A 21,432-nucleotide genomic window follows, 5' to 3' on the forward strand; every position below is an offset into this window, starting at 1 on the left:
TGTCTTTGTCTAAATCTAAACATTTGGCTTTTGCAGTTTGAAACAGAAATGTGAAGCTGTAGGCTAAGTTATTTTATTTAATTTTTTTCTTCCGTGACTTTAAGCTGCATTATCGGCCATTTCCTACCAACAGAACAACAACAGGCCTCTGTTACATCCACTGTAGGTTGAATTGGCATTTTCTGACATGGCAGCACAGGGGTTAACTGTGCCTCCTCCCTCTCCGCCGGTCCAGACGGTGACGAGCTCAGGTGATAGTTCACCGTGCAAACTCACAGTGCAGAGCCCGGCAAGTGAATCTCGAAGGATCACACAAATGTGGGTGGGGTCGCTTTGATGCGCAACCAGACAGCAATGTGCACTCCACAGCAAAGCCCCAAGTCCATTTAAACTTGAGTAAGAACAAACAGCCTGCAGGAGCAGAGCGGGGAGGGGGCGTGTGGGCTGCTTCCTATAGTCTCAAACAAAGATTGGTGAGGAGATCAGCCGAGAATTACATAGAGGAATAACCCTGACTGGACAAAACCCGAGGGTACAGAGTGAGGGACCGGACACTTGCAAGTCTTCGAGTCGTGAGTAGGACGATTGTTATTTATCCCGAATTTAGAGGTTTTCTGTGCATCGTCTCCTGCTCTACCTACTAGTAGGCTATTTATCATCATGGCATGGCCGTGCATTACGCGTGCTTGCTGCATCAACCGCTTCTGGACCGAGCTGGACAAAGCGGACATCGCGGTGCCTTTGGTTTTCACCAAATACTCGGATGTGGCCGACGTGCAGCATCTCCATCACCCACAGCCAAGACAGAAGGCCGGTGCCATTGCCATAGAAACCCAGCCCCATCACGGCGAGCAGGAGGCTGCGAAGGCACCGCCCGCGACGGGTGCCGCAGCGGGCAAAGATGGCTCTTCTGCGTCCGTCATGCGCCAAGACTTCAAGGCGTGGAGAGTGCGTCCCGAGCCCAGCTGTAAACCCAGGAATGAGTACCAGCCCTCGGTCGCCCCGTTCAATACCGAGACGCAGTATCAGAAGGATTACAAACCCTGGCCTATACCGAAAAAACACGACCACCCCTGGATCCCTAAACCCAGCCCCACCGCATCCTCCGGTCCAGAGCGCAGCGCAGGGAGCGGCAAGCAGGAGCACGCGGCAGCCGAGGCCGAGAGCGGCGTGGAGAAGAGCGAGATCGAGGAGAAGATTCAGGAGAAAGAGTCCAAGGAGCCGGCGAAGAAAAGCGTGAAGAGGGAAAAGTCAGCGGAGAGAAAAACAGGTGAGAAGACGGAGGGACAGATGCCTGCAGATGTGAGCGCCGAGCAGAGGAAAGGCAGAGCAGCTGCAGATGCTCTCAACAGACAGATCAAGGAGGTCATGTCAACTTCCAGCAGCAGCTACAGGTACAGTAAGTGTGTGCGTGAGAGAGAGCCATGGTCCTGACAGAAATGTACGTTTATTTGTTCTGAAACCTTTAAAATAAAAGTCCAAGGTTTCTTCCTTTTTTTTTAACCACAACTTTACAACCACCTGCTATTATTTCCAAAGCTTTCTAGCTGGCTGCCTACAAGTACACCATGTTAAGTAGGCTACTGTAGCTACTGTACCACACTTATCTGTTCAGTGATAAAACATCTACAGGTCATTGTGGGGTAGCTATTTGGTGTTGCTTCTTGTTGCAGTCTCCGTAGCCTAAATTCTAAAGTAAACTGATATTGCCACAGATTAAGATTTCAATATTGATTTTTTGCTACTTTATCCTCCATGACAGTACTACCAAATCAATGCACCAGAGCATCAATGAGTAAAGCCAGTAAAAGGGTCCCAATGTAATCATGTGTCTTAACAGGGTTTCTTTGCACAGGCTTCTTCCAAATTGAATTAAGGATGCAGGATGCACTGCAGCTAATACTTGCCATACATACATATGTTGTGCCATTGTCCTCAATTTCACATTTAATTTTTTGAAATAAACTTGACACGGCACTTTTTAAGGCCCACTTTATATTTTAGAAGCACTAAAAGAAACATGCCTGCAACAAGAAAAAGAAAAGGAACATTAGAGATTACATAAACCTTTGCACCTCAGAAACTGACCGACCACATGATTTTTGAATTAAAATTGAAATGGTTATTTACTGAAAGGAGTCACTGAATGGAAATAACTGCAGTGCATGCTGCAATAATTACCAGTGGTAAAACAAAAAAGAGGATTTCATTCATATTTGCGTGTATAGCAGTGGGAATGGAGTAGCAGAGTAGACAACTGTTTATTCTCCTGATACATCCTCATCACAAAAATGTGTCTCTATATTATCCATAAGTCGCATTCATTTATGTGTTTAAAAGTCCACAATTTGAGGTTTCTACAGTCCGTACTAAAGCAGTTCCTGTAGGACCAATAAAAAATACTAATTTAATGACATCAACAGTCAGCCAATAAGAGAGAAACAGGCTGGAGCTGAGCAATAATCAACCTGAGACATTAACCATATACATGATCCCTCATTATCAATATACAACAAATGGAATTAAGGCCTGTCATGTTAAGCTGCTCATGTTGATGTGAATTTCTCATTTAACATTGGCGCAGGTCAATAGCTCAATAATATATGAACAAGCCTTTTGTGAACATGCTATTTTGTTATCATGACTCGCCAACATATTTGGCTAGTTATAAAGTTTAATGTGGTATAATACACACACAACTGGGACCTAATCCTCCAAATAATATACATACATATATATGCATTGTTCAACTCCAACCATTTCAGAAACTCAATATCAACTTTGATAAGTAATTCATCCTTGTAGTGAATAAGGAACATTCTGGTCCCAGTTTTCCAATGTGCCTATCTTTGGGTTTTGGGATGTTATTGAGACAATAGTTGTGAGATGAAATGATCACGTAAATATTGTGCAGCCCTTAAGCTTTTGTGCTCCCCTTTTCAATTCCTCTTAGAACCGAGTTCAAGGCCTATAAGGATGTGAAACCAGTGAAGCCCATCAAAGCTCCATCTCAGTATAAACCCCCAGTGGAGGAGACCAGTCTGGAAACCAGCTACAGTGCCACATTCAAAGGGGAGCAGGTGAAGGCTCTCCCTACTGACAACAAGCAGATAGAGCGCAGGAGGATACGCAGCCTGTACAGTGAGCCCGGCAAGGAGGCTGCCAAGGTGAGAGCTTGTCCCCCACATACGTACATTTCCCTTGCTATTCCTGCAGGTCTGTGAGTGTCTGCTACCATTTTTGCCAAGAGTTATGTTTCTTCTTAAGTACACAGAATGACGTAAAGTAAGTGCCATCCTTATAGTCATGTAAAACTTTATTAGCCCTGCTATATCTTAGGTTTAGTATTTTGTGATTTACGCACTGCCCTTCTGCATACATTTTATTTTATTATAGGCTACACACCATTAAAGTCAGGCTCCAGTGTCAGACTTATTAAACACCAACTAAAACATCTTCACATCTCAATTTAGAGATTTTTTTTTTTAACATTATTACAATGTTAAAGTAGCCTGTGTGCATTTAAATAAACAAAAACAGCCAGGCCATTCAAGCAAACTGTTACATACTAATACTGAGAATGTTCAATGCATCAGTCGCATGTTATCCACAGTTCAGACAAAATTTGGTTCATATGTTTTAAACAATGTGTCAATAGTAGTGTGTTCATATGGCCACTCCCTCTCTCATTCTTGTAGGACTTCTCAGAGACTGAGAGCAGCTCTGTTCTAAATCTGCTGTAGTCAGGTGTGTTCTCTGTTTCTTCTAGAAGGCATGGAGGCTGACCTCAAATTGATCAGACGCAAACGTGCATACTGTACACCCACACACATACACACACAGTATGCACATTGGCCAGTACGAGCCTCAGTCACATCTATCACCCAGCTGCCGGACGCAATCCGCCCCCCTCAGTTATTAGCCACGTCATCACTGATTGCCTACCTCACCACCCACTGCTTTTTTGTGGAGCTCAGAAGTTTTAACAGTTGATCAAAATGTTTAGGCGAGAGGGTGGATGGATAAATGAAAATGTGACTGAATCAAAGAAAAAAAAAAAGGATTTATTGCATCAGTGAAGGCCAACAAGACAAAACCTCTTCACATTTAATTTGTATACCGGTATGTTTATTTTAAAGGGCTCTTTTATGGTGACGGTGTATGGTGCATTACATTAGGCAAAATGGAAGCTTAAAGTTAGGTTTTTCCATGTCTAAGCACAATTACTGCAATGACTGCACACAATATTTGACTGCATACAAGTGGGCGGAGAGGAACAGTGGGGTGTGTACCAGTGGCAGTGCCAAGTGGTGCAGTATATTTTTGGTATCAGGCATTGGTAACACTAGTTTGCAGATGGTTTTATCCCTTGGCAAGTCAGATGCTGTTGTCAGGTCAGTGTGATGCAGCCATCTACAGCATCAAGAATGAGTTAGCAAATCTGTTGAATTTAATCTGGATGTATGTCTTAATCATGAGCACCATGGTGCAGAGTTCACAATCCAACAGCACACCCAGTGTTAACATATTCCTCCCAATTTAACTGTGAATGTTTGTGGCAATTAATTAACAATTATGACACCATGCCCTACGCACCACCAACTTTGCACCACCACTATTTTATTCACAGAAATTGAGCCCTTCACTTTTGTTTTTAGAAGCAGCTTTTTTAAAATAGCATTTGTCCTCTCTGCAAATTTAAAGTTTACCCATGCAGCAAAAGTTGAGCATGTCTGCAGCTTTTTTGCTGTTCATTTATATTATACAAATGGACGATGTGGGAGCTTCACCAGAAGTTTATTTTATTTTATTTATTTATCTTTACCGTTGTGGGAACTCCACAATAGCAGAAAGGAATTGCCTTGCTAAGGGAACATTTGCAGCTACATTTTCCCAATCGCTATGGGAATTTGATCTAGCAGTCGCAAGCCTGCTTGTCCAGCCTCTCGGTTTTGCCATTATATTATTATTATTATTATTATTATTATTATGGTTGAATGTAACCAAAATATTTCATACTTACAAATGTAGGACTAACATCATACACTAATATAAACCATGTTCTCTGAATGTTATACTTTCCTTAAAAGCTTATTTTAATGGAAAACCGCATGAACCACTATTCTGTAAAAGGAAAGGCACAAATACACTTTTGTGCTGTTTTTTCTTTCTTTTATCTTCATTGCACTAACCACATAATGCAAATATCACCTTTACCATATGGTGTCATTTGCCTGTCATTACCTTAAGTAACAGGATAGAAAAAAGGTATGTATTGCATGTTAAAATAGGACTTTGACATGCTGTAGAGTCTCCATGAGTTAAGTGAACATTTAAAGGAATAGCTTGAAATTTAAGGAAGTATGCTTGTTTGCTTTCTTGCTAAGAATGAGATGAAATCATTTATAGGACTATTGTTAATTTGATGATGATGATTGTCTTAGCTTGGCACAAAAAGTAATCTTAGCTTTGGTCAGACCTAAGCTAGCTGTTTCCCAACATTTCCATGCTAAACGCAGCTAATCAGCTGCTGATTTTAGCTTGACACTAAACATAAAAACACCTCGTCTCATCCGGCTCACAGCAAGAAAGCAAATGAGTGTATGTTCTCCCAAAATGTCTCCCAAATCATGTAAAGAAGTTTAATCTCAGTATTTGCGCCTCTCTTCTCTTTTAGGTGGATAAACCAGTGTCTCGCACCAAACCAAAAAAGACACCAACAACAACAACAGGAAAGATGGTGAAAAAAGCAAAAGAGAAGCAGATTGCTAGTTCCCAGTCAGCCAAAAAGAAACCTTCTTTGACCGCCGCAGAACCCAAACCAGAGGGAGCTGTCACAAAGAAGAGCAAAGAGATCAGCAACAGACTGGCTGAGGCAAAGCAGTAGAAGTTAACATCTCCACACTTTTATGTGCGTGATCAAAGGTTACTTGACAAATAAGGCAAAATCTCTTCCCTTTGGTTTATTTCCTTACCTGTTGTTTTTGCTGTCCTGTCACATATTGTTCACCTTTGAATGGGCACCGATGTTGAGCTTTTAGAATAATGCAAATTAACTTTCACTGTATACTGTGTGGGCGAGTGTGTTTGAGTGTGTGTTTGTGAGTGTGTGTGAAAAATATGTGATTGCTTGTGTTTTGGTGCACAGAACCGCTTTATATTAATTGAGCACATAATTTGCACATTGTTTATATGAGTTCTGTTTGACATCAGACTATAAAAAAAGAGCCATCTGTACACATACCACATGTGTATGACAGGGCATTTTTACCTTTGTCTGAATGGATGAGAGTCAAGATCTATATTAAAATGATTGTAGAAAATGTCAAGGGGATGCTTTTTCTCTGAGACTGTATCACATGAGAGGTTTTGTTCAACTGCTAAATACAGTTTTATGGTTGCGTTCCTAGTTACAGTGCCTCCGCTGTATGGTCCTGGTTTTCATTTCATTGTTCTGGATGATATCTGGTTTCATCAGTTTGGTTGCTAAGAAACCAAATGACCTGTAATATAATTGCTAAAGCTTGCATGCAAGACCCCCTTTTTGGTTGGAGTAGCAACATTTCAGCAGACTATACTGTATGTCACAGTCACATTTTAGCTTGTAAATCGAGCCATTAAAGATAAATGTATAGGGGCCAGACCTTTTCAGATATAATGCATGTGTAGTTATAGACTGATCACACCAAAAGGTACATACAGTAAGTAAAATCATTAAATAGTCTAGTGGCTGTTAAAGCTATAAAATGAAACACACCAGCAATATGGTTTCACCCACAAACATATTTCTTGCAATTAAAATGGAGATCCGCTCCTTTAATTTAACAGGGATACTGCAGTTTCCACGATGACTCAGTATTTTGTGGCATTGTGCTCCATCCTCTCCTCCGAGCTGTGACGCTGTAATTGTGCTAAATAAGAAAAAAAAAGAGATGCACATAGCTCTGAAAACCTGTTGTATTTACTCAGTAACTGTCACTCTGAATGGGCTGATCTCTCCAGGTGTTGAAGGACAAGGAATGGGCCAGGACTTGAAGTTCAGCTCTTTAAAATGCTGCTGTCTGAAAATGCGCAAACCACATCTGTTTATTGTGAGCGTGACATGAGGTGTTTTTACTAAAATGTCTTCACACCCTTCCCCTCTCTCTGGTCGTAAACACAGTAAGTTGTCTGCCATTACACCCTCCGTGGCCAACATGGCTGCAGTGTGTGAGGGGCCCAGTCGAGCACTAACCACCACCATCAGTCTGCTTCCAGTTTTAGCTTCCACGTGTGTGTGTGCGTGTCTGAATGAGAGACTTTTTTGTGTATGACCTCTCCAGCCTGCTGCCTGCTAGCATCAAGTCTGACCCAACCACACAAAGTGCTGCTATGCACTCCAACACCCTGGTGCTATATCTCTCATCGTATATGCTGTCTGGTTCGGACTGCGAGTGGTGTCAGACCAGAGTGAAATGATGATATGACAATGTCATACCGCTGCAGACATGTTGTGATTTTGTGCTTGTATTCTCAGCTTGCTCTGAATGAACTCTGATTAAAATGATGATACAGAATCCTGTGTTTTGACTTACTGCATCCTTCTAATCACAATAACACTTTTACTGATAGAGCACCATTCGAGCAAAAAGCATATAGTGCTTCCGAGAAATTAGTTAATCAAATAACAAAAACATCATCAGACAATACACAAATGGACAGGGTGCAAAGCATACAAACACCAGTATTATTGAATAACGGCGTTCTACCTTCACACCCACAATCTGACAAAAAAATATATATAACATTTTTGGGGGGCTCTAAAAGCCTTTGAATGTGTCAGTGATATTATATTTTATGTATATGAATATGCACCGCATGCATACATATATCAGCTCAGGCTCAGTGTATTGTTGAAAATACACAATTGAGTGCCTCCCAAAGTTTATAAATAACTGGATATTGCCATAACCTAACTTTAACTTAGATTATATTTGCACCAGGAGAATGCCATTATGTGAACTGATACCTAGCTGATGATATAGTTTTAGACACTATTGTGGTTAAAATTGTAGTTTATACTGTACATTTGTTTGTGAGTGGGCTATAGTCTGTCATTACAGTAATCACACCCTCATTGGCTGTGTTCCTTATCTTCTCATTGGTGTTTTTGTCTCTATATACACATACAGGCAAACAATGACGAAATCCAAATCTACAAACTCATAGGCTACTCACTGCGAGTTTAATTGTGTAAATATGAAAAATATTACAAATAGGGCTCAGGCGTCTCCTAAAATCTTTATGTACTAAATTACAGTCATCAAGCAAATTGAACTTTGAATTCTATTTGATAGTAACAGTTAGTTGACAGTTATTTTTCCAGCCTGGTTTTAGCACTCCTTTAAGGCCAGAGTAGCCTAAATAAAAGTTTTATTTATTTATGTAGAGATGGCATGCTGTACTCTACATGCTTTAGTCCTAAAAACTCAACAACTTGAATGCCATTTAAACAGTGCTGTTCTTAGAATGAAATGCCATTATTGCATAGTTCTCTCTATGTATTTATTTTAGACTCCAGAGATTCATTAAAAAATGAAAAATAGTGCAAAGCAAATGGCAAGCGTTTGTAACACATTATTCTATAATTTTACAATTATTATTATTATAGAGACATTTCTGTCTCTAGCTGCCTTTGAGCTGCTGGTGGGCATTTTACTGTGAATCAGTCATCCTGACATGAAACTGCATGAATAATTCAGTTGTTATGGGCCCTTATGTTTGTAGAGCAACATGAAATATTGAATAAGAGATCAGCGATGGCACTGGAGCCGCCTAAGCTCTGTCCCCTCTTTAAAAGACTTGTCTGGCTGGTTTCCGCAGTCACCTACATTGTTATTTTGTGCTCAAAGGGAATAAATGAGATTTCATAGCCTATACTACAATCACTATGTAGGCCTGTGAAATATAGTTGGTGGTTTGGGTGTTCATTTCTGTCATGTTAAAGCTCTGTCAGTTACTGTCACAACAAAATAATTCACATTCTGCCATTTAATCTGTCTCTATAAAAACGGTGTTCAGCCAATTAACAATGTGTGGGAGACATGTTTGGGGTTTAGGCTCAAGCCTGATTTTTTTCTTTTCTTTTTTAAATCTTGGATAACAAACAGTAGCCTAAATGGCTGTTCTGAATACCTGCATAGTTGACTGCTGAGTGAACAACATTTTCTTCATTTGTGTTGTATCAACTTCAAATCAAGAGACATGTGCCTTCATGGAAATACTGGACTACACTACACAGTGTGTAGTGACACTTAGTAACGTCTGACCTCTAGTGGATGGGATGAATTGCACAATTTCATGTCATCATGCCAACCTGGACAAAAGGCTAAGCTAATTAGCTCCTTCTCCTCAACCTGCTGCTGTTGTGGGAGTGTGAAGGGTCTGCAGGCTGGATGGGATGTGTAGTTCCTCCAAGCATAAACCAACTCTCTTCCTGCCTGGGTCCAAACCATAGACTGTATGGTCCAAACTCTGTGGATATCATGGGCATCTGAAATTTTGAGTCTTTTTTGCTTCTTCTTCCTGCCACATTAATTAATGACTGATTTATCTTAACCCCTGGAAGCAGCAAGGCCTACCTGGCTGTAGGCTATAGGCTATAAATTAATTATTTTTCAATTATGGCTTACTTTATATTGTAGCCTACCAAGTGTTCAGTCTTGGTCTTGTTACTTTTTGTCTTGTCTGCTAGTATATTTTGATTTTCATACTTTGTAGCCTACCTCATATTTCTTTATTGAATGTATTGCTGTAGGGCTATTGTAGCTACATGTTTTGAGCTGTGCTCACGGCAGGGCATCCTTGAAAAAGACCTCCCTGTCAAAATAATAATAAAAAAAAAATAGAAATAAAGCTCCACCTAATTTAACCAAAACAGCAGAATGGTGCTCAAAATAAAAATACGTGACCTATCTATATTTCAGTTATTTTCCTGGATCTGGATGAAACTGACATTTTGATTTCATGAAAAAGTAGTCACACAGTAATCACTGGAGGTGGATCTCCAACAAAGTTAAAGCTTTCACAAGAACATAACACAACAAAAAATATCATGCTATTGAGTGTTTCGGGACTCTTTTCTCTTTTTTGCTGTCTTCCACACCTTTTTTAGGCTACAGTCCATGCTTTCACCGAGCTGCGCCTGCTGGTGTTTGCAGGGCGGCTCTGCAGCAGCAGCAGCAGCAGCAGCAGCAGCAGCAGGGGGCGCTGTGCTGCAGCAGGGGGCGCTGTGCTGCAGCAGGGGGCGCTCTGCTCTCTCGGTGTTTTTCAGTAACGGTCGAAGAAAAGCGGCATCCGTCGACGCAGAGAGGAAATAAACAAAACCAGACAAGCTGAGAGGAGGGAAGGAGAGTTAGCTCCGAGCACCGAGCTGCTGCTGCCAACCGCTCCAATACTGGTAAAAAAAAGAAAACTGTTGCTAAACTTAATTTGTCAAAAGTGTCGCTACATTTTACGTGTTTAAAAATTGTGCTTCAAATGCCATTGATATTTCTCACGGGAAGTGGTCAAAAATGATCTTAAACTGTGAAGGAAAGGTCCGAAAAAACAGTGGGAACCGGGGGTGACAGGTTCAGCGGGAGCTAGACTGTTAGCTAAAATACCTGTTTTTATTATTTAAAAACTAGTATTATACATATTCTTTTACATATTGAGCTAAAGCTAGCGACTGGTTCTCTAGCTAACTAACAGTTAGTTAAACTGGAAATAGATAGGCTATGTATGCAAATGTTCCCTAGATATTGTAACCTTCACTTTTATTAGAGCCAACTCTTGATGGTATCAACAGAGGAGGAGCCTCTGAGCTAAGACCTCTGTTTATGTTTCTCTGTCTCTGTTAAAATGTGTGTCCCTGTGTGTTGTTGTTGTGTGTCAGGTGTTCAGGAGTGTGTGTCTGTGTGTAGCTGCAGCAGCTGAACACACAGTGGAGGTCACTTGCCATCATGATGACAACCAAGAGACTGGACAATTTTGAGGTGGCATGTGAGTGGGCTTCATGCGACTTCAAGGGCCACACCATGGAGGAGCTGAGTGACCACATGTCCCTGCATTTAAAGGACTACCTGGGAGACAAAGATGCCCTGGAGGAGCTGGGTGAGTGAGGTGGATAGGCTAGTTGTCAACGTAGTGCACATGTTCAGTTTATCGTTTATTCGTCTATATACATTAAAAGTACAGTGTACAGTCAATGCAGTGAAATGCATTTTGCCAGACTCATTCTCAGCCCTCAGGAATAGATAAATAGGTAATAAATTTAAGAAACACTTTACATTGTAGAAATAAACCCTATATAAGCATTGTAATAAATACACCTGTAAGTTACATACGGTAATACCTTTTTTGCAGCAGGAGGTGTAGATGTCTGTTTCCTGTGGCAGTGGTGATCCAATGATTTTTGAAGCGTTTTTTTTTACCATCCTTTTTATAAGTTTGTTGTGGTTCTGTTGCAAAACCAAATCAGAATCCTTTCAATTGTTGACCTGTAGAAACTGATCAGAGTTCATATGGACATGACTTTTTTCTCAGGACACCTTAGAATGAACAGTGTCTGTTGTGCCTTCAAGAAGCAGGAAAGCGAGTCCAGGAACTTGAATGAGTTCACAATTTTAACTGCAGCGTTTTTTTCACTGACATTAACTGCATTATCTTCAAAGTGTCTGTCAAACTTTTTCCTCAGTAAAGTTAATGTAAATGTTAATTTTCTGAACAGCATCATGTATTGTTTTGATAGAGAAACACAAGTTGGTTTGAAGATTTAAAGGGTGTGAAAGAAAAGAGGAAACAAAAACAAATAGTACTGTGTTAGTTTTAATGTTAAATCTATTCTGACCTCAATGTCAAAGAACGCCATTGTTATCTGAATATAAGACTTGACAAGGGTCTCCAAGAGCCTGACAAGAGGAATTTACTAAACACACTTCACCAAACATAGGATTCTGGCTTTTTAGTTTTCTGCCCAGCTCAGCTACATTTTTTCTTCACTAATTACTCTTTCTTTTTCTTTGTTTAGATGAGTATGCTTGTCTCTGGAACGGATGTGAGTTTCTATCCATGGGTAGTCCTGTGGAGCTGGAGGTCCATGCTTACTTCCACAACTACCACGGAAAGCTCAAGTTTGTCGGGTCACAGCTCCTCAAGTCCCGTCCCGACCTGCCGAGCTGCAACCAAGGCGTACACAGCAACAACCTGGTTCCTGAAGGGTCAGATGGATACGTGTGCCAGTGGGAGCACTGTGATGTAGGTATTTGTAGTTGAAGTTCGTCACTGGTCATGAAATTATTGATTGTAGAATTATCTTTATTTTTATATAATAAATATAATATAATATGTATATTTTCTTACTTCCCTCAGAGTACATTTAACAACCCAGAGTGGTTCTACCGACATGTAGACAACCATGTTGAAAGTGCTGAGCCACAGTCGTTCTCACAACAACAGCAGGCTCTCTTCTGCCATTGGACAGGTACAGTGAGGAAGAAGAGGCTGTATAGATGCTTCTGGTTTGTCCAAATGTACCTGCTCTGGCTTCATGTGATGTGATACGTGTACGTTTCATGTCTCCGTAACAGGCTGTGACGCTTTCTTCAAGATCAGGTATCGTTTGAGAGAACACCTGCGCAGCCACACTCAGGAGAGACTTGTAGCCTGCCCTACATGTGGCAGCATGTTCTCCAGCAACACAAAGTTGTTTGACCACCTCCACAGACAGGCCGAGCCAGTGGGTGAGAGGAATACTTCAGTTTGTCAAACTTTCCCAGGATGCGGATGTTTCTAAATGTTTTTGCATTAACACTGTTTTCTGCACATACAAACAGAGTCGTTGGTATGTGAACACTGTGGCAAAGCTTTTTCCAGCGAGAGACTGTTGAGGGATCACGTTCGTCAACATGGTAATAACTTAATGTAGTTCAACACTGGATTGTAATTGTTAGGGGTGGACTTTATTATAAAGGATTTTAGAATAAATATCAAATGTTGGCCTCCACATTTAATAAAGTTCACAAATCACCAATAATCCAAGATAACCACGTTTTACAGTTGATAATTTGACATTTGACAGTTATCACATCTAACTATTATTTCACATTATGTTTAAAAATTTTTCCCAGTGAATCAGGTGAAGTGTCCCTTCTGTGATATGACCTGCACAACTTTGGCAGCACTGAAGATTCACATCCGGTTCCGCCACTGTGACGAGCGGCCGTTCCCATGTGACTTCTGCGACAAAAGGTACAGTACACCCAGGAAACAGATGATAGCAAATAAAGATTATTATCTAACCTGTAAAGTAGTTTAAGGAATGTGTCCTTCACCTGTTCACCTGTTTTTGGCAATTGAGTCATATCACTATCCATAAAAAAAAAAAAAATTATGTTATATTGTTTATTTCTATACAAATTTTACAGATTTAAGAACCAACGTGATCTACAGAAGCACACGGAGGTTCACAACGAGGGCACGGTGTATCACTGTACTGTGGAGGGTTGTGATTATTCCTGTCACACATTCCAGACTATGAGCCACCACTTCAAGAGAGCGCATGAGGTTTGTTAGCACCAACATTATAAAACACTCAGTGAAGCTTACTGTTGCACCTGTGTATACGTTTGTGTTAAAAATAATAAATTTTCACTCATTACTTTCAATTGTCATTAGTTAAGATAATGCTCTGTTGCTGGTATTAATACATGATTCTGTTTTTTAACCAACAGGTTGGAGGGATGTCCAAATATAAATGCCATATTTGTGATAAGGTCTTCTCCTGGTGTTACACTCTCACACTTCACCTTCGCAAAAAACACGAGCTAAAATGGCCGTCGGGACATTCACGCTTTAGGTAAGTCATAGGAGCCAATGACCACTCAGTGCATACAAGGAAGTTTTATCTAGCTTTCTTATATAACTAGACAAATGTTGGATGCAATTTAAAATAGACCCATGGAAAACCTACCTGTTGAAACAGTCAACCAAGAACATTAGACTTTAGAAGCCAAAATGTGGTTGAGCCACAACACCACAACGGAGCGAGAGCACCGACAGAGGCAGCAGTGTGGTGCACAATGAATTTTTTTTTTTTTTGACTTATGAAGCAGTTATAGTCGAAAAGACTAGGTATTTGTGTCAACATAGTGGTTGGAATAAAGGAGAGGTCATTGCATCTGTCAATACATCCTCTATTCAGAATGATTTCACCCAGAAGTGACACAGTTACGGTACCTCTTACAGTCTAATTAGGTCTGTTTACTCCTTGTACTCTGCATCTTAGTATTTGTGGAAATTTGGTTACTCCGTTATTAAACAACAGTTGGGTGTAGGGTTGAAGTCTAATTCTGACATGTTAACGCAGTTGCACAGTAGGTTAGAAATCACTTTCTTGGGTTGTCATGTGGCTCCTTTTTGGATAAATCTTCATAACACCCTTCTTGCAAACCAAAAATAAAGAGTTTTGAGTTGTTAAAGCAATACAGAAAAAAGAAAAGTATTCATGTAGTGGTGCAAGTTAATTTAAACTTGAGAGTATATAGCAATGCACTTGTTGAGAAAAAAAAAAAAATCCTGTTTTCTCCACAGATACAGAAAGGATGTCGACGGCTTCTTGAAGGTGAACATGGTACGATTTGAGACTGTTGAAGTGACCAAGGAGATCATGAAGAACATGGCCAAAAAGCCACAGAGCCTTCGGAAAAGCCCTCGGACCAGCAGCCGGAACAAGAGGGCTGCAGTCGCGCCAGAGAGCGGCCGAAGCTCTCCTGCAGGATCCTCCTCGCCCTCCTCCACCTCCTCCTCCTCTTACTCCTCAGAGTTCTCTGGAGGGGAGGACGTCTCATCGCAGCCGAGCCCCAGAGGCAGCGACTCTCCCGTGTACTGTGTGATGAGCACCATTCCTCACATCGAGGACGAGCCTGGAGGATTACCTCAGGAGGACTGTGATGGCAGTGGGACATCCGGTGCCGTTCAGGCCCTGACAGAGGTGGCGAGGGGCCTCGGCATGGACGTGGTTTGATTGTTTACTTTGCACTGAGGGAAATCACGGATTTCCACCAATTAAAAATAGTTAAGTCTATTTTAGTGTAATTGGCTGTGGAGATCAGTGGAGACAGTACTGGAACCATTTTTTTTCTATCCAAAGCTTCCTCATGGTCTCCAGTGATGATACTTGGAGATGGTTCGAGGGGACCACACTGTCATAATAGCAGCTGTTACTAACTCTAATGCCTCAGCTTAGCTTTGTGATGTCTTGTGTTCATGAGATCGCCTGTTAAACATGCAGTAGATTAATCTTTCTGACAGCATATGTGACTGAGTTAACAGCACTACAAAGCATTTTTAATGACACAATGTTTGTAACACACCACGTTCCATTTTCTGTGATATTTCCATGTTGCCCAGCAGAGGATTTAAGATGACATTATTTTTTATTGTAGACTGAAATGATGCTTAATTTTATTGTTACATATTTTAAATACATTTTTTTGATAGAAAATGTAATTATTGTTGTGTTTTTTTTTTCAGCTATAGGATGCATTACCTTGGCTTTTCATCAAGCAACATTTACAAGTGAAAATTTTAATGTGTCCAATACTTAGCAACAAAACTAGGTGTATTTTGCATTTAGTACTTATTTGCAAATGTGAACAAGTAGAACACTAGAACTTGAATTCTGAACATGACAAAGATTATTCCTGACAAACGTCAGCATAGTATTGTCACTGTGAACATGTTGGGATGCTGAGTCCCATTCTTCCAAACTATAACCTCTCAGAGCCACTAACACGGCTATGGACTAAACTTAGCTTGATAGCAATGACCCCATCATTTAACCTCAACTGTGTTCAGTTTAAATTTTGCGCATATAACATTTTTTAATAATGTTTTATTTCCCCATAAACACGAGCATTGATGCCACTACACCAATTATTATTCCACTGAATCTGTGTAGACCTGTTCATGTCACATTTTGAGCTTTGCCTAGAAAATGCACAATATGGCATCTCAACATATTTAATCAACCAACCAAATTTACAGGGGAATCGTTACAGTGCAAGAAAAAAACAAAAGACATTTGAGTCTACTGTGCTTTATCAGAAATCTTTATTCCCTAATCAAAGCTGTTCTTGTTAATAATACTGAAGACATTACTCAAAAGCTTTAATATCGAGAACAGTGAATAGATGCACAGATTGTAATGTCCAGTGAAATTGTCATTACGGGAACAGCTGCTGTATTTCTGACACAGGAGACTCAGGGGCCCAGGTAGGATGTTTCCAGAAGGCCAGCGTGAGGGAGTTGTGGTCCACAGTGCTGGAGATGACAGTTTTCACGACGTGAGTGTAGAAACTCCCTCCCCCTTAGGTAAGCTGTCTCCTGCTTCCTCAAAGCCAGTGGAAAATAATAAGGCGGCATATAGAACCCATGAAAAGCCTCTTTTTGCCTCTGTGCTTCAAGAGGGATACCGATGCCTTTGCAGGTATTTAGTGAATAGTCACTTTGTCGCGAGTGGAGATCCTTGCTTTTGTGTACGAGCCACGCTGGCTCCCATGGAGCAGTCAGGTAGGGATACATCTCAGCTCCTGGATAAGAGATGACACCCCCAGGAGCAGGAGCGCTGGTAATATTACATTTACTGCTGTCAGGATATAGGACAGACAGTTGACCTGAAATGTTTATATGTGGTATGGTGCATGAAGTCGGGCGCATATGTGCTGTGCTGAACGAAGACGGATCAGTGTGCAGAGCCTTCGAAGAATCAAGCTGGTGATCTACGATCCCCTGCTTCACTTTCTTCACCTTAATGAAGCTGTCACAGTTGAGCTGCCTTTTCCTGTCAAGTGAGCCGTCGTGTCTGCCTTCGCGTTTAGGAGTCAGTGGGGACTTGTCTCTGAGAGGTAAATCCTGTGTGGTGTCAGTTTGTGGGTCCCTGTGTTTCCCCTCCTCGTCAAATGTCTCTCTCCAGTGCGGGGTCGTAGGCTGTTCCACTTCCTCCCTCTTGATCTCACGGTTGCAGCAAGACGCTGGTGGTGGAGATGTGGAGAGGTCAGAGGCTTTTCCTGCTGTTTCCGTCCTTTCACCAGTGTTTCTGTGTGTAGGTTGTCCACACAGAGAGTCTAGAGAGAAGAAAAAGAAGAATAAGACACACATCATCTTATTGCCTAATGTGCTATGTCTCACACTGCAGGCCTTAAACTCACATGGATTTGGATGCATGTAGGAGAGCTGCTCTGACTGCTGGTCAGATGGATACTCAGGTGATGGCTCTCCATGGTGGCTGTTGAGGTTTTGCTGCATTTTCTGTTAAATGACACATCAAGTTAAGTTTGCAAAGCACAAACCAGTTTTTGAATCCAATGAAATCAAACCCGGAACAGACATGAACTAGATACCACTGATAACCTGACATACTTATATGATAAATAATATTTTAATGTTATCATAATATATTTGTTGTATTATGGATGCTTTTTAAAATAAATTCCAAAATGTAGTTTAAAAGATTGATTTGGATAAAGTTTGGGTGAATTTTATAATTACCTTGAGTTTATGGCGATAAATCTTCCATGCAATGCACACATGCAGCGCACCCCATCTCCCTCGTTTCTGAAAAAACAAAAAACAAAACCTTAGTACTGATTCTTTTAATCAGTCTCCCAGTATGATTTCTATGTTCTAATAGCTGTGTCACTTTAAATCGACTCACTGCTCTGAAGGGCTTCTGCGCAGCTCTGTGAAAGGTGGTGACTGGGGTAAAAGAGGGCCTCGTTGCTCCTCTGGGAAGGCCGTAAAACGACTAAGAGGAAAATAACATGACATTCAGGCGTCAGTGTTGAACATCTGAAGAGAATAACTACTAAGTAAATGTGAACATCACAGCACACAGACACACATCCTCTTACTTTAGCTTCCATTATAGTCGGGGGGCCAGGTGGGTTGGTGGAGGACTGGTGCATTCTGGGAGTGAAGGCATGCTGAGGAGTGTGATGATGCATGTGTTGATGCTGATGAACCAGGCCGTGCATGTACGGAGCAGACTGCTGGAATAAGACAGTGGGTGAGACGCTGAGCAGGCAGGACGCTAATAGTCCAGAGCAGAGGTTTTCAACATCCAACAAGATTGAGATAATAGTATAGTCAGGGCCGTTGCTAGGAATTCTGGGCCCCCTTGAAGAATACTAAAGTGGGCCCCTCCCCCTAACTTTTCCTTTTTTTTTCTTAGACTACGTATGTATTATTGTTTTTTATTTAGCCTTCTTTGTTTTGATGCTAATGCAGCATTACACTGCAAAAACTCAAGTATCTGAGCAAGAATATTTGTCTTATTTCTAGTCAAAATGTAATTTCTATTCAAAACAAATCTCATTATACTTAAAATAAGACACATCCTATTAAAAGTAGCTTGTTTTTAGACACTTTTTACTTCTTTCAATCAGATTTTCACTTGGAATAAGTAGAAAAAATCTGATAGTGGAGCAAGTTTTTCTTCCTTATTACAAGCACAAAAAACTTACTTTCACTGGCAGATTTTTCTATCTATTGTGAATTTAAGTGAAAATTATCTAAAAACAAGTTAATTTTTAGGTAATGAGTCTTATTTTAAGTGGAAAGAGATTAGTTTTGACTAGAAATGAGACATTTGGACAAGAAATAAGACAAATATTCTTGGAAAGATGTTGAGTTTTTACAGTGTACTATGAGTATTAGTCAGGGTCTTACGCAGAATAAATCAGTCATACAAAGATTAGACTACTGGGGTTTTTTACGGGCCCCATGGGCGCTGGGCCCCTAGAATTATCATCACCTTTCTCCCCTATACAACGGCCCTGAGTATAGTAGTTGTATAATAGTATAATGTTGCTGTGGAGTCAGTCACCTGAGCCCCTGCTTTTTTCTCGTTTTTATTTGTTTATGTTTTGGTAAATTAGAATCAATATAGGTATGTTGAATTACCTATTAGCAGTAAGCATGGATGCATCTGATCTTTAAGCTAATTCATTGATATTTACTCACGATGGACACTGGAGAATAGTGGTATGTTTAAATCATGCTTAATTAAAGTATTAAGGCTGTGCTTTTATACGTAACTGAGTTATGGCTCTGAGAAGGACTGCACAAATAGTAGACCGACTCAGCGGGCTAGACTATAACTAACTTCCTGTCGTTTATAGAGCACCTACAACTTTCCCTCATATTGCCGTCTGAAAACCTCTGCTCTGGAGGAAAAGAAACATCAGTTTTTGCCAAGCATCCATAAAAAACAGTCATGCTCCAATGTAAATAAAACAGTAGAAGCAGTCATTAAATCTTTTCAAGTAACTGAGAGTGTAGCTGGACTTACCAGACTGCTGAGTGTGTTCTGCACTTGAATGAGTTGGTTGGCTCCAGCCATACTGAGACTGGCTGACAACCGGTCCTGCTGCTCTCCAAACACGTGGCAAGATGGACGTTTGCGTTTTCAGACAGAGGTCATCAGTCCAGCCGATCTCCAGGACATTCAGATTGATCTTGATGTCTTCTTTTTCCAGATTAGGGGTCCCCCTCTGCAGCCTGGACACAAGCAGCCAGTCCTTATTGATTTTACAGTATACATGAGCTGGAGGTATTTCTCAGGCAGTTTGTCTGCAAATCAGATGCAAATGACAGTATCTTGTTAGACTGCATTAGAGGCAGTAATCCAATTAAGGCATTCAGCATGCCAAACCATTTAATTAATTTGGGATCCATCCGTTCCAAGGACACATGATTAGTAATGCTGTTAGTGAATGGACAACACTGTGACATGTAGTTGGGTGAATACACAACTAGAGAGTGAAGAGGAAAGACAATTTCTCTGTCTAGTGGTTTATTGTTTGATTCTACTTCCAACAGGATTCCTAGAAACAACCACAAAGCACAAATCAATCCAATCCTGCAAAAAGCAAAACATAAAGTGCTCTTTTGCTGATTTGTGAGTATCAAACGAAGAGCTGAAAAAATTCATCAAATGACAGGGAATGAATCAGCAGCTACAGTATTTTGATAGTGAGCTCATTGATCATTGAGGATTTTTCTTTGCCTTTCTTTGTAAATTGAAGATTTTCAGTTTTTGGAGTGTTGGTCTGACACCACAATAATGAGAAGTAAGTGTTAGTTCTAGTGCTCTTTTTTTCATTTTTTCAGGCAAATTTCACCTGCCACTAACACATGTAAAATGTAATGTATTGTAAACAGAGCTGTCAAAAATGATGTTTAATCCACATCTGACACAGCGCCTGACCATCACACAGATAATCCAGAGTGGTGTCTATGTTCCTGGAGTAAATAGTAATGGATGGAGGATGGTGTTGATCTCTTCCCTCTTTATGAGTTCCTCCTCCACCCTGCTGTTTGTATCTGTGCCCCTTTAACCTCTGTTGGCCACAGCCTGATCCCTCCTTTATCATAAAGACAAGATTAGCTGGAGGTTACGCGGCCCATGTTCTCTAAATTTCGTCCATGTCAGCGTGCTGCAGAAATCTCTTAATCTAATAAAGGAGCTGTTTGTTAAGGAGTACAAACAGAGTGGATGAGGCATCAGAAACAACTCGCTGTGTCGCCTGAGGGCACAACAAGCGCCGCTGCTAACCCCTGAGACCCAACACCCGCCATCAATTAATCATCCGTTTAAGAGTTGAGATTTATTATTTCATTCTCAATATACCAAAAGTTAAAATATTACAGTTAATGTTTGACAGTTGAGTTTACATCTCAGTATTGACTAAATGTTTCAACTAAGCACCAAAGCAGCTTTTTTTTTTTTTTTTTAAGCAATACCAATAAAAACTCTCTGGTTACAGCTTCTCAGATGTTAATATTTTCTTGTTTTACTTAATACTGACGTACAGTAAACAAACATATTTGACAAATAAGATATTTAAAGACATCACCCTGGAAATTTGTGATTGGATTTTTTCACTGTTTTCTTACACAAACAATTAATTTCATCATGAAAGAACTCTTTCTTGAAGTCTCAAACACTCTCTAACTCTTTGAATCGCCACTTTTTAATGTTCCACACATGGTAGAACCCCGTGAGCATATGAAAAATGGTAGAAAGTCATGTTTGTTTGTTTTTTTTTACCTGTTTGCTTGCCAGGCTATTTTGACATTGTAATAAAATTAAATGTTTTTTTCCTTTTCTTTAAATCCATTTCTTACCTGTGTGAAGAGAAGTGGATGTGGGTGGAAAATCTTGACTTCCTGATGTCCGAGAGTTATTATCCAGTGAATAAGACCGAGCTCCTTATCAACAAAGTAAAGGCAAAACCTCCAAATTGTCCTTTCTTATGTTTAATAATCAGCCATATTAACTGCGCTGATCGATTCCACTCACATGAGAGTGAGTCCTGGTCGTCTTCCCTCTGAACAGTGACTTCAGTCCGG

General features: G+C 40.5%; 3 protein-coding genes across 4 annotated transcripts; 2 read left to right on the top strand and 1 right to left on the bottom strand.

Moving 5' to 3' along the window:
- Positions 1 to 134: 134 nt before the first annotated feature.
- Positions 135 to 7,556, top strand: map6b (microtubule-associated protein 6b). Of its 2 annotated transcripts, XM_085796254.1 has the most exons (4): positions 135 to 1,394; positions 2,954 to 3,167; positions 3,699 to 3,747; positions 5,678 to 7,556. In XM_085796254.1, the coding sequence occupies exons 1-3, from the start codon at positions 661 to 663 to the stop codon at positions 3,741 to 3,743; spliced, it is 993 nt and encodes a 330-aa protein (XP_085652380.1). In that variant the 5' UTR covers positions 135 to 660; the 3' UTR covers positions 3,744 to 3,747; positions 5,678 to 7,556. The 2 variants fall into 2 exon arrangements, with proteins under 2 accessions (XP_085652380.1, XP_085652379.1); XM_085796253.1 differs by lacking the exon at positions 3,699 to 3,747.
- Positions 7,557 to 10,366: 2,810 nt separating this feature from the next.
- Positions 10,367 to 15,523, top strand: LOC146976439 (histone H4 transcription factor). Its single transcript, XM_085796258.1, has 9 exons — positions 10,367 to 11,133; positions 12,050 to 12,276; positions 12,391 to 12,502; positions 12,609 to 12,761; positions 12,855 to 12,929; positions 13,149 to 13,269; positions 13,446 to 13,584; positions 13,752 to 13,876; positions 14,611 to 15,523. Exons 1-9 carry the CDS (start codon positions 10,983 to 10,985, stop codon positions 15,041 to 15,043), a joined length of 1,536 nt encoding a protein of 511 aa, XP_085652384.1. The 5' UTR covers positions 10,367 to 10,982; the 3' UTR covers positions 15,044 to 15,523.
- A 465-nt stretch (positions 15,524 to 15,988) lies between these two features.
- LOC146976440 (uncharacterized) lies at positions 15,989 to 20,007 on the bottom strand. The gene is made up of 6 exons (XM_085796257.1): positions 19,370 to 20,007; positions 17,931 to 18,068; positions 17,735 to 17,824; positions 17,569 to 17,634; positions 17,229 to 17,328; positions 15,989 to 17,144 (listed from the first exon to the last, which is right to left on the bottom strand). Exons 1-6 carry the CDS (start codon positions 19,418 to 19,420, stop codon positions 16,282 to 16,284), a joined length of 1,308 nt encoding a protein of 435 aa, XP_085652383.1. The 5' UTR covers positions 19,421 to 20,007; the 3' UTR covers positions 15,989 to 16,281.
- Between the last annotated feature and the right edge of the window lie 1,425 nt (positions 20,008 to 21,432).

Source organism: Trachurus japonicus, chromosome 13 (genome assembly GCF_045865225.1).
Source record: "Trachurus japonicus isolate A0001 chromosome 13, Traja_1.0".
Classification (NCBI taxonomy): Eukaryota; Metazoa; Chordata; class Actinopteri; order Carangiformes; family Carangidae; genus Trachurus; species Trachurus japonicus.

What these genes read in the sequence shown, in the direction of transcription:
- map6b (XM_085796253.1), top strand. Translation starts at nt 661, where the DNA reads ATGGCATGGCCGTGCATTACGCGTGCTTGCTGCATCAACCGCTTCTGG. An exon ending in ACTTCCAGCAGCAGCTACAG is followed by an intron (nt 1,395 to 2,953) that starts GTACAGTAAGTG and finishes AATTCCTCTTAG; the next exon opens with AACCGAGTTCAAGGCCTATA. An exon ending in CCGGCAAGGAGGCTGCCAAG is followed by an intron (nt 3,168 to 5,677) that starts GTGAGAGCTTGT and finishes CTTCTCTTTTAG; the next exon opens with GTGGATAAACCAGTGTCTCG.
- LOC146976439 (XM_085796258.1), top strand. Translation starts at nt 10,983, where the DNA reads ATGATGACAACCAAGAGACTGGACAATTTTGAGGTGGCATGTGAGTGG. An exon ending in GGATCACGTTCGTCAACATG is followed by an intron (nt 12,930 to 13,148) that starts GTAATAACTTAA and finishes AATTTTTCCCAG; the next exon opens with TGAATCAGGTGAAGTGTCCC. An exon ending in ACTTCAAGAGAGCGCATGAG is followed by an intron (nt 13,585 to 13,751) that starts GTTTGTTAGCAC and finishes TTTAACCAACAG; the next exon opens with GTTGGAGGGATGTCCAAATA.
- LOC146976440 (XM_085796257.1), bottom strand. Translation starts at nt 19,420, where the DNA reads ATGGCTGGAGCCAACCAACTCATTCAAGTGCAGAACACACTCAGCAGT. An exon ending in AGAACACACTCAGCAGTCTG is followed by an intron (nt 18,069 to 19,369) that starts GTAAGTCCAGCT and finishes GTCTTATTCCAG; the next exon opens with CAGTCTGCTCCGTACATGCA. An exon ending in CGACTATAATGGAAGCTAAA is followed by an intron (nt 17,825 to 17,930) that starts GTAAGAGGATGT and finishes TTTTCCTCTTAG; the next exon opens with TCGTTTTACGGCCTTCCCAG.